The sequence below is a fragment of the Apus apus genome, chromosome 4 (genome assembly GCF_020740795.1).
Source record: "Apus apus isolate bApuApu2 chromosome 4, bApuApu2.pri.cur, whole genome shotgun sequence".
NCBI classification, from domain to species: Eukaryota; Metazoa; Chordata; class Aves; order Apodiformes; family Apodidae; genus Apus; species Apus apus.
Window position 1 is genome coordinate 113,855,760 of NC_067285.1, and position 12,053 is coordinate 113,867,812.

The 12,053-nt window shown below is 53.5% G+C and overlaps 1 protein-coding gene across 1 annotated transcript; it reads right to left on the minus strand.

The window, feature by feature from the left end:
- Window positions 1-4,354: 4,354 nt before the first annotated feature.
- Window positions 4,355-8,951, minus strand: LOC127384234 (homeobox protein not2-like). The gene is made up of 3 exons (XM_051618317.1): window positions 8,750-8,951; window positions 5,352-5,560; window positions 4,355-4,513 (listed from the first exon to the last, which is right to left on the minus strand). Exons 1-3 carry the CDS (start codon window positions 8,949-8,951, stop codon window positions 4,355-4,357), a joined length of 570 nt encoding a protein of 189 aa, XP_051474277.1.
- Between the last annotated feature and the right edge of the window lie 3,102 nt (window positions 8,952-12,053).

Sequence of the window (12,053 nt, forward strand, 5' to 3'; positions counted from 1 at the left end):
TTCCCGGCTCCGGGGGGCGGGCAGTGCCTCTTCCTCCTCCTCCTCCTCCTCCTCCTCCTCCTCCTCCTCTTCTTCCTCCTCCTCCTCCTCTTCTTCCTCCTCCTCCTCCTCCTCCTTCCCCACCACCCGCACCAAGATGGCGACCCCCCCCCCCCCTCCCCTTCCCGCCATCGCCCCCCTCAGCCCCGGCCGCCATCTTGGCGCTCCCCTCAGCCCGCCGCCTCCCCCACCTCCCCACCACACCAGCCGTTTGAGTTCGCCTGCTTTTTTGGGGTTTTTTTACCCCCCCAACCCCGCGAATTAATTCTTTCCAGCCCGGGGAGGAGCAGCCTCCGTGTCCCCGTCAGGCGGGACCGCCAGGCATCGCCACCCGGCCCCGCGCGCTCCCAACTGCCTTCATTTCCCCCCCAAAAAAAAAAAATACCCCCTTCAGAACACGCCGACGTGCCCCCTGCTCCCCCTGCTACCTCTCCTTAGGCTGCCTGCGGACGCCCAAAACGCAGCCAAGCGCCCGTGGAGTTTTAATTGACTTAACGAGCACCTGCGCGGCCCGCGGCCTCGCTCCTCATCGGCCCGCGGCGGGCCTGGGGTGCCGGGACACACCGTGTTCTTTGGGGGGTTTGGTGTCACTGGGTGTCCCTGTCGGGCCGTGGCAGGGACACGGAGCCGCGAGTTAGCGCCGTGACATCAGGGACGCCTTCCTGGCCAACAGGGACACCCCCTTCCTGGCCCCCAGGCCATGGGTGCATGAGAAAGGGGGTGGTTAGTCGGTCAAGAGAGGTTCTGCTGCCCCTCTGTTCTGCCCTGGTGAGGCCGCATCTGGAGTATTGTGTCCAGTTCTGGGCCCCTCAGTTCCAGAAGGACAGGGAACTGCTGGAAAGAGTCCAGGGCAGAGCCACAAAGATGGTGAAGGGAGTGGAACATCTCCCTGATGAGGAAAGGCTGAGGGAGCTGGGTCTCTTGAGCTTGGAGAAGAGGAGACTGAGGGGCGACCTCATCCATGTTCACAAATATGTAAAGGGTGAGTGTCAGGAGGATGCAGCAAAGCATTTTTAAGTGATGTCCAGTGATAGGACAAGGGGTAATGGATGCAAACTGGAGCACAGGAGGTTCCATGTGAATATCAGGAAGAACTTCTTTCCTGTGAGAGTGACAGAGCCCTGGGCCAGGCTGCCCAGAGAGGTTGTGGAGTCTCCTTCTCTGGAGACATTCCAACCCCCCTGGACACGTTCCTGTGTGATGTGCTCTGGGTGATCCTGCTCTGGCAGGAGGGTTGGACTGGGTGACCTTTCCAGGTCCCTTCCAACCCCTAAGATTCTGTGATTCTGTGATTCCATGACAAGGGACAGACCAACTGCCTAGGACACCTTCCCCGCCCGGATTTTTGGGGTGAGACCCAGCAGGGCACAGCTCCAGCACCCAACGCCCGCCCCGGGGGGACCTGCAAGGGCCTCGCAGCAGGTGGAGCGATGCTACTTTATGGCAGGTATTTCAGTGACATCTTCTTGCTAATCGTGGCCATTACTGTAACAACAGCTTGACACGTCATGTTTTTCTAATGTTTGGGTGCGAAGTGGTGGGGGATTCCATCCGTCAGCCGTCAGCTTGAGTCGTGGCCAGGCCAGCAACGCTTCAAAGCGCCTTTTCACATCTCTCTGGTTCCCACAACATTTAATTTAGAAGTGTTTGTGAAGCTGGAGTGGGATTGCATCCACTTCTGTGTTTGCAGAGCACGGGGGTGGGGGAACCTTATCCTGGACTTTAGACATCTGCAGACAGAGGTCCTGGTTCTCCAGGAGCAACATCCCAAACGGAGCAGTCCATGCTAACCAGACACGTTTCTTACTATAAATGTGGTTCTATCTCTGGAGGAACAGGCCTAGAGATAGCAACTTGTGTTATCAACGTTCACCCATGGTCATCAATTAAAAAATAAATACAATTGTCCCCCTCTACTTGGCTATTGTGAGACCCCACCTGGGGCACTGTGTCCAGTTCTGGAACCCCTTAATGTAAGGACACAGAGCTCCTGGGTTGAGTCCAGAGGAGGCCATGGAGATGATCCCAGGGCTGGAGCAGCTCTGCTCTGGAGACAGGCTGGGAGAGTTGGGGTGTTCAGCCTGGAGAAGAGAAGGCTCCAGGGAGACCTTAGAGCACCTTCCAGTGCCTGAAGGGGCTCCAGGAAAGCTGGGGAGGGGCTTGGGACAAGGGGAAGTAATGGTTTAAACTGAAAGAGGGGAGATTTACATTAGACATCAGGAAGAAATTCTTTGCTGTGAGGGTGGTGAGACCCTGGCCCAGGTTGCCCAGGGAAGCTGTGGCTGCCCCATCCCTGGCAGTGTTGAAGGGCAGGTTGGATGGGGCTTGGAGCAGCCTGGTCTGGTGGGAGGTGTCCCTGCCCATGCAGGGGCGTTGGAACTAGATGATCTTGAAGGTCCCTTCCAACTCAATCCAGTCTGTGATTCTACTATATGATTCTCATTTTTTTTAGCATTTATTTTGTCCAAAACATCTTATTAAGGAAAAAAAAAAACAACCAAAAACTTTTTGGAAGGATGAAAATACACCGGGGTTTTTCTTTCCGTTAACAATTTCAACTGGAAATTAAAGAGAGTAGTTGGAAATGAATTCTCCTTCTAGTTGTTGGGGGGGGGGGTTTGTGTGTTAACACTTAAAGTGGTTTTCAGCTGATCTTTTTCAAAGCTGCTCTTGCTCCATTCCAAACATTCAAGCTTGAGAATAGTGCACAGGTTTACCAAAAACCACAGAAGCATGGGGGGAAAAAAACTGTTTTCCAATTTGCAGTGATGTGTCAGGACTAAAAATGTGCAAGAAATCACCCTTTTTTGAGAATAAATCACCCTTTTGAGAATAATTCACCCTTTCTTGACTTGCTGCTGGAAACCAGCTATTACTTTTTGATAACCGGAGTCTTATTAAGAGGAGGAAAAGATGCTTTTCTTTTCTCTTTATGTTTTTTTTTCCCTCCATTTCCTCAGAAACCCAGTAAAAATGACCAGTAACTCATCCTTGGAATCTGTGGGGCAAGAAGCCACAGAGGAATCTCCACTGGCTCAGAAACCAAGGAGCTGCCCAACCCTGCCTCCCCCCAGCTAGTCCCACCTCTCTTTTTAAAACACACTAGATTTTTATTAAGCAAAGCAAATAAATAAGTAACAGTTATTAAGGTGGGGGGGGGAGGAAATAAGAAAAAAAGGTTTTTTGTATAAATAAGAATGGAAGAGTAAAGTGATGCACAGTGTCCTGCGTCAGAAAAGAGAGGCAATAAATTATCCTGAGCTGTTGGGATGTGGTGCCTGGTTCCCTGGGCAGCCCGAAGTGGGGGAGGTGACAGCCTGGCCTGAGGGGGGTGGAGAGGTTAGTCCTGACCCCTCGAAGCCCTCCCACCCACCAGAAATACCCCAGAAATACAGCTGCTAACTGCATCGGGGGCTGCAGATGTGCTCGCCACGCACTCCAGGCGCCGTTTCCCATGGGGAGCTGGGTGTGTAATGAGGAGAGAACGGAGCAACTGCTGCCTGGGCCAGGATCTGCACATCTGGGAGAGGGGCAGGGGGGTCGACTGAGGCACCAGAGGTGTTGGAAAGCTGCTGTTTTTATTCCAACAGCCCCCATCCCTGCCCCTTGTCTGGCCCCAGTGCCTGCACACACACTCCTTGGCGGGGTGAGGACGCGGCAGAGAGACCCACCAGGTTCTGCCCTCTGGGTTTGGGAAGCCAAAAGGAAGGCACAGATACACCAAGGCACAGGGCCAAAGGAGGCACTTGTGGTCACAGGGCAGGAGCAGACCCTGCTCATCTCTCTGCAGGTGCACTAATGGTCTGCAGGCGGGAGCAAAGGGCTTTCCAATTTTCACTTTGTTTGTTTGTTGTGATCTAAGCATCAAACACGGGAGTCAAGCTGACCAGGAGTAGCAATCAGAGTTGATTCTCCTCCCAGCACAGGGTGTCCCTCCTAGGAGCACACAGCCACACACAACACAAGTGACCCTGTGTCTGCAGCCATCAGAGACACCGATTGTCACCTCAGGCTCTCAGCTGCAAACTGTGTGTCCTGGTGCTTCAAGAGCAAACAGGAGGTCACATGCCTTGCTATGGAACCACCAAGGACAACCAGCCCTGCTGATGAAGCCCCAGGAATTAATGGCACAAGGCTACCAAGCAAGATTTGGGGGGCTCCTCCCAGGCAGCTGCAGTTTTGTCCTTTAGCTCCAGCTCTCAGATGGAGAGTGTCATGTCTCACTTGGACCAAAGATGTGCCTGCATCCCCAGGATCTCCAGCAAGCAGGCATGGCTGGAAAACACAACAGTGGCAGCTCAGTCTTATCAGCTGTTCAAAGCTCAACGTCCACAGGGTCCTCCTCGTGGTCCTTGATGTCCGTCGAGTCCGCGCTGGCGGGCTGGATCACCCCAAACTGGGACAGCTTTGCTGCCTTCTGCTCCATGCTCTGCTTCCTCCATTTGATCCTCCGGTTCTGGAACCAGACTTTCACCTAGCAGGAAAATGGCACCAGATTTTAATCCGATCTCCAGGAACCCCTTTCCAAGGGGGAGGTCATTGCTACGTGCTTCTGAAGCAGCTTTCCCCAAAGAGCAGGGTTCCTTAAAGAGGGGGACATGCTCCTTTCCCTGCCTGGAGCATGGAGGAGGTGACACTATGGAGGGCAGAGTGGTGCTGGGAGGAAGGACTTGGGGAAAAGGAGGACACAGCTGCACAGAGGAGCTTCTGGCCAGGGGAGTGAAGGGGGTGCCCCCAGCAGCTCCTCCAAACCACTGAACCTGCCCCTGGGGCCACAGCTTCCAGACCCACCTACCCCTGTCCCTGCTCCCTCTGCTCTTCACAGCCTCCCTGACCACCTAGGAACCACCCTTGCTTTTCTCTCCCTTTTCTCCAGCTCAATTTGGATCCTACCACAGAACATCACATGGCTCCTCCTTTCCCCAGCCAATAAGCAGGGCGCAGAAAGGGGCAGAAACTTACTTGGAAGAGCAGAAAAAAAAATCAAGATTCATTGTCATAAAAGGGCACTTAAAGCATAAACTGTCTCCAGAGGATCATTAACAATGCAGATACGTTTGTCCAACTCAACTTGAACTCCAAAGCAGACAGGTTTGTGTCCCTACATGCTGTTTTTCTTCCACTTCACGGATGAGGAAGAGGATGCTCTTCTTCACCAACCATCTAAACTCATCTCCAGGCAGGTGGGAGCAGGGAGTCCCACGGGCCCCGTCCTCCCGCTCCACTGCACAGCAGGGAAATCACCACAGACCAAACCCAGATCTAGGGGGAGGGGGGGGTTTCCCCCCTTCCCCAGCTCCCCCAGCTCCTACCTGAGTCTCTGTGAGATGCAGGGTTGCTGCCAAGTCGACTCTCTCCGTGCCCACCATGTACTGCTGCTTGAGGAACTCTTTCTCCAGCCGCTCCAGCTGCTCTGGTTTGAAGACTGTGCGGACTCTCTTCATCTTGCAGGGCCCTCCAGACCTCCAGGGCCCAGCAGGGCCCAACGAGTTGGCCCCTACGTAGTGAGACAACTCCAGACCTGCAAGAAAGAAGCAGCAGTTCCAGGGAGTCTGCGTGGTTGAGGCCGTTCCTCCAAGCCCAGCCTGCTTCAGCTCCAGCCAAAAGCCAGATGCAGCTGCTCTACAAGACGCTGCACTAGCAGGGGCTTGGGAGAAAGCAGCACCAGCAAGAAGAGCAGGGATGTCCCTACCCTATCTAGGTGATATCATCTATAGACTCATTTGGACCAGATGGTCTTTTGTGGTCTCTTCCAACCTATCCTGTAGTTCTACCCCCAGGACAAACCTTGGAGAGTCCCGAAGGACCCAGCACTCAGTGAGGTGAGCAGGGTTTGACCTCCATCTCTACAGGATCTTTGTAACACAGTAATAAAGACCATCAAGAGCTGCTAAATGCAAAACCCCCAGCTCCATCTCAAGAAGCCCCCAATGTGTAAAGGTTGACTGATCCATGGCATTCCTGGTGTGCAGAGGGATCAGCAGGACTAACAAGTGGCTCAGGCCTCAGCCTCCTATCTAGCTGTGGCCTGGTGATAACCATAATTACCTAATTACCATACAATACACCAGCACTGTCACAGGACTAGCTGGCACCAGCTTGAGGGCCGTGCTGTCTCTGCTACCATCCCCCAGGATCCCACAGGGCTCATCCCAGCCAGTTCTGTCCTCCTGAAGGACCTTCACACCAGCCAGATCTCCCTGCCAGGAGGCAATGGAGACACCACAGTCAAGGGCTGAGGACAGGGGGCTGCAGCTCTCCAGGGAAAAAGCCTCTGCATCCAAGATGCTGGTTCTGGAGTTACAACATGCACAGGAACCTTAGGGTTGACTTTGCATATCTGAGTGTGAAGAGTTGGAGGGACAATTGAGCCCCTCCTGCTCAGTGCCAAAACACTGCTGGACTGGGGACTCTGCTCCTCTTCTGAGCCCCAGAAAGAGAACAGAGGGACCTGCCTGCACAGGAGGGACATCTGGGTGCCATGAGAACACCTCCAAGGATCAAAGTGCAGTTGTGAAGGTACTAGGCACCAGACAAGGCCAGAACTGGCAACCTGGCTGAGCAACCTGGTCTAGTGGGAGGTGTCCCTGCCCATGGCCAGGTAGTTGGAACTAGATGATTTTGAAGGTCCCTTCCAACCCAAACCAGTATGTGATCCTTTATCTGATGGTATCACAGCTCCTGCCCTGCCACAACCCAGAGGCTGTTGTGATATATCCTGGCAGGTTTCTGTCAGTGGAAATTCTGTACATAATGACACAGAGTGTAATTTGTCACCACTTCTCACATCTCCTTTCATGACCAATGTTGCCATGTTCTCCAGGCACAAACGGGCAACTCAACCTACTTTATTTCATTAATTGGGTGCAAGTTCTGCCCACGTTTAAGGATCTGTGGGATGGAGACTTGACAGCTTAACAGCCCTGATGGCACTTAGAACTATTTTCATAATTAAAAATAATTCCACCCATCACTTTTTTATTTTCTATTGTCATACTCGAATAATAGCAAGTGTAATTTTAAATGTTAAATACCCTGTGAAAATGGCTTTGCAAATTATTTAACTGTATTTTCATACCTGGGTATTTGATGTAATACATAGATTAGCACACGACTGTGCAGATACTGTCTCGTGAAAGACATAATAGATTAAATAATTACACCAAGAAGTTACAAAAAAAAAAAGATCAAGAGTAGCAAATCCCTTTTGTCTCAGAGTATTGTAGCTATCAGGATCAAATCAAGAGCTCCTTGTGCAGGTAAAATACATGTTTGGCTGCAGCCTTTGCCTGGGCAGTGACAAGATCAGACTCTGACTGCTAAAAAGAGACTTAATCTCAAGAAAAATATTCCAAAGAGAGGCACTTCATCAAAACAAATTGCTCGTTTTGCTTATAAAAAGTTGCAGTGCCCCTGAGCAAAAATCCTAAAAGCCTGATAGATGATTAGCACATCTCATCCACCTGCACCATCTACGTTTTCCTTTTTCCTTGTTGTGGGGGTTTTGCCCTACAAGTAGGAACAGTTTTTGGGGGCCAGATGCTGCAAAACTCTCCAGCCCTTTCACTTCTGCAAGTGGAAAATGGCAGAGAGAGCAAAACTGCAGCTGGACCAGGACAGCTTTGGGAGAAGGGGGGTCCCACCCAGGAGCAGAGAGGTGCTGGCATGGTGGGGAAACTCCTATCAGGGCTGAGGCTTTGGGAAATGACAGCAGGATTTCGCAGGCATGATGAAAACACGGGCACTGCAGTGCCTTGCTAGTAGATGGAAAGAGAAACCGACGCCAGGGTCTGCAAAGCTACCCTTGAAATGCAAGGGGGGTGGGGGGGCGGGCACCTGAGGACATGGGGACACTGTCCTGGAGGTGAGAGCTTCTGCTGGAGGTTGTAAATTGTGTCATCTTGGGTCTCACTTCACCCAGTCATTCAGTGGTGGGAGTAAATGTCTAATATTAATTATCCATCACTACAGAGGATAAAAGGGTTAGAACCATTGAGTCACAGACCGGTTTGGGTTTAAGGGACCTTCAAGATCACCAAGATCCAAGCCCCCTGCACGGGCAGGGACACCTCCCACCAGCCCAGGTTGCTCCAAGCCCCATCCAACCTGCCCTTCAACACTGCCAGGGATGGGGCAGCCACAGCTTCTCTGGGCAACCTGGGCCAGGGTCTCACCACCCTCACAGCAAAGAATTTATTTCTAAACTAATCGAATTCTCCCCTCTTTCAGCTTAAAACCCTTCCCCCTCATCCCATCCCTCCCTGTCCTCCTATGAAGTCCCTCCCCAGCTTTCCTGAAGCCCTTCCAGGCACTGGAAGGTGCTCTAAGGTCTCTTCTCCAGGCTGAACACCCCAACTCTCCCAGCCTGTCTCCAGAGCAGAGATGAAACCTGCAGATCAGGAGACTCCCCTCTCCCCCTCCCTCATTTCCCCACAGCCCAACTCTTCCCCTTGGGGTTGGTCGAGAGGCGGCAGAAATAAACCTACAGCCGCGGGGAGAGCGCAGGGGAGCAAACGAACACACACACACACTTATTTTGGGGGACCCAAACCCCCTTACTTTCCCGGGCGGGTGATTCCACCCCAAAGTCCCGGCTGGGAAGTCCCCCCGCTCCCTGCCCACCCACCAGCCACCCTGCCCCCCGCTCACCCCCGCACCGGGACCACCGGGAAGACCCTGCATCCCCCCCCACCCCATCCCTCCCGCTCACCTGCACCCCCCCAGCCCCAGCCCCAGCCCCAGCTGCCGGGGATGGGGCCCGGCCCGGCCGGGGGGCAGCGCGGCGGGGGCGGCGGGACGGGGGCGGCGACGGGGCGGCGGGGCGGCGGGTCCCGGGCGAGGAGAGCTTCGATGTGGAAGGGGGTCTTGGGGGGCGGCGGGTCGGGCCGGGGCCGCGGAGGGCTGCGAAGCATGGTCGCGGTCGTCGTCGGGCCGATGTGGCGACTAGCCGGGCCGATGTGGCGACCGCCGGCCCCGCCGGTTTATATGGGAGGGCGAGGTGGGCTGGGATGAAGTTCTCCTATGCAAAGCGGCGGCGGGGGGGTCTGTCCCCACCCTGCTGGCCTGCGGCGGCATCCCCACCGACACCCCTGCTGACTTCCCTTCTTACATCCCCACGGACCCCCCTTCTTACATCCTGATGGACCCCCCTTCTTACACCCCCAGGGACACCCCTTCTTACATCCCTTCTTACATCCTGATGGACCCCCCTTCTTACACCCCCAGGGACACCCCTGCTGACATCCCTTCTTACATCCCCACGGACCCCCCTTCTTACATCCTCATGGACCCCCCTTCTTACATCCTCATGGACACCCCTTCTTACACCCCCAGGGACACCCCTTCTGACATCCTTTCTTACATCTTCATGGACCCCCCTTCTTACACCCCTTCTGACATCCCTTCTTACATCCTCATGGACCCCCCTTCTTACACCCCTAAGGACACCCCTTCTGACATCCCTTCTTACACCCCCAGGGACACCCACCCACCCACCCAACCCCCTCCTCCTTTGCTGGCTCCTGCACTGACACCCACCCACACACCTGCAGCTTCACCCCACAGGCACCCACTCTCCTTCCCCACAGACCCCCTGTGCCAACACCTGCTCCTTCCCCATGGGCACCCACACTGACACCCTCTCCTTCCTCATGGACACCCAGAGTGGCACCAGTTCCTTACTCACCTACACCCCCACACACCCACTCCCTGCCCTTGGACGCCTGCTCCTACCCCATGGACACCACCCACTCCAGACCCACACCCACATGGACTCTTGCCCCTTTCACCACCTCCTCATGGCCAACTACAGTGTTGTTCCACTCCCACAAAACCTTGCTGGCACCCTCACCTTCCCCCAGGCACACCTGTAGCCCCCCACCCTGACACCCAAGCCCACCTTGACACCCACACCTCCCCCACAGGTGCACCCACACCACCCTTTTGGCCACATTCTTGAGTCCCTCCAGCTGCCCTGCCAAGGGGAACGTGTCCGTGTGTACCTGCCTGGCTGTCTCGAAGGGACAGGGGATTCACAGCCCTGCACACACACACACACACACACACACACAACCATTGCCACTCACATCTCCACAAGCACCAAATCCACCCCGAAAATTCGCTCGGGTGTACAGCAAGATGGAGAAATCCCAAGACTGGAGTATCCAGGTTAATAAACCTGGGGCAAAAATCCCACGGCCTTTAATAACCCACCATCAAACATCTCTGCTCACGTCTCCACCAGCACCAGATGGACACACCAAAAAAATCACTTTGGTGGATACAAAGATGGAGAGATCCCAGACTAGGTGAATAAACACGGAGCAAAAATCCCCCCATGGCTTGATACCCCAGCATGAAACATCTGGGTGTGCACGGGCGAGCTGTCCTTATCCAGCAAATCCTGCCCTGGACTGGGGAGTCCTGCCATTCCCACACACTTTTCGAGTTCCTTTTGCCAGCCACAGAAATAACTCGTGTTATAAACGAGCATCTCTGAATTTTTGAGCATTTCAAAGCGAATGGAAATGATGGGAATGCACGGGCAGGATTATCCCGCTCCCGAGGAGGCACCCTGGTGATGGCTACGGGGAACCTCGGGGGCAGAGGATGCCCGCAGGAGACAAAAGAGTCCCTCAAGTTTGCCTTTAAAAAGCTTTTTTTTTTTTCCTTTTCTTTCCCCCGCCGTTTAGCATCCTGTCTTCCAGGGCAGCTTCCAAATAAGCGAATAAATACAGCTGCTGCTTTATTGCTCCTTATCCAAACAGCCAGTCCCAATCCTGCCGCCCTGGAACTTAATTGAAATCACACGTTCAAAGCTGGGCAAGTGCTGAAGCCTCTGCCTTCCACCCCATTCCCCCCCCCCCCCCAAAGAAAAAAAAATGCCACCGCTGAGGAAAAAATATCCACAGGGATTCACAGCTTCTGGCTTTGCTTGCACAGATTGGTGTGGGTTAAAACACGGGCTGTCGTTATACAGGGGTTTGGTTTGTTTGATTAAAATCCTGTTCAATCTCTTGGTTATTTTTCCTCTTTCGTAGTAATAAGAAGTCATGCCTGCCTCTGGAATCCCACTGTTGGTGTTTGGGGGACAACGGTGTGGTTTTCCACTGGAGAGAGATGTGCTGGGAGTGCTCTGGCTGTTGAGGGAGCAGGTTGATGTGGTGGTTTTTGGGGATGGAGGAGCCGGGGTGGGATGGACAGATGGACGGACACTGATCCCGAGGGATGAGCCCCAAACCCAAAAGCACCGGCTGGCGTTTCCCTTTGGCTTCTCCCCCTCGGCCGAATTGGCTGCCTAATGGCTCGTCCTGCTTCCCATTAGTACTGTGTGCTCAGCTAATGCATTTCGGGTGGAAAGCTGGAAATTTTCACTCGCTGGTAATGACTTGGGAAATATAGCACCCAGCAGCCAGGCAGGGACCCCCCTGCCTCCTCTGCTCACCGGCTCCTTCCCCATCTGCTCCAGCCTTTGGCAGGAGCTGAGCAAGGGGGGAGATGAAAGGATGGGCCCCGATCCTATTTTTATATCTATATTTTGCTGGTGGCTTTTTAGTGTGGTTTGTTCAATTTTATTCCAGGGTGTTTCGGTTTGGTTTGTTTTTTTTAAAAAAAGCGCAGAAAAGGGGAGGGGGGGAATTTCTTAAGGAGGGGGGAAGAAATAATTAATAATTCCCAACAACAAACCAACAACAACAAAAAGCCCCCAGCTCTTTGTAAACATCCCCCCTGAGCAAAGGGAAGGGGGTGAAAAGCATTTCCTGATAACTCCATTAAAGAATGAGGCTGCATTAACATTCCAAGTACCTCGACAAGAGATGAAAGTGGGGAACTTGAGTTCAGCCTCTCCTTGCTCCAGATGTTATTATGGGCTCCCTGAAAGGTTTTTTTATTTCTTCTTTTTTTTTTGTTTTTTTTTTTTGCAAAGAGACAAAGATGTTGCCTACTTCAAACGGGGCTAATTGATGCTAATGACTATCAGATAGAGTGGGGGCCCTTGTTCCTCCCTGCAAAGG

Bases quoted from the DNA above. Each gene is read 5' to 3' on its own strand.
- LOC127384234 (XM_051618317.1), bottom strand. From the start codon at position 8,951: ATGCTTCGCAGCCCTCCGCGGCCCCGGCCCGACCCGCCGCCCCCCAAG. The intron at 5,561-8,749 runs GTGAGCGGGAGG...TCTTTCTTGCAG, and splicing joins CTGGGGCTGGGGGGGTGCAG to GTCTGGAGTTGTCTCACTAC. The intron at 4,514-5,351 runs GTAGGAGCTGGG...TTTTCCTGCTAG, and splicing joins TGCATCTCACAGAGACTCAG to GTGAAAGTCTGGTTCCAGAA.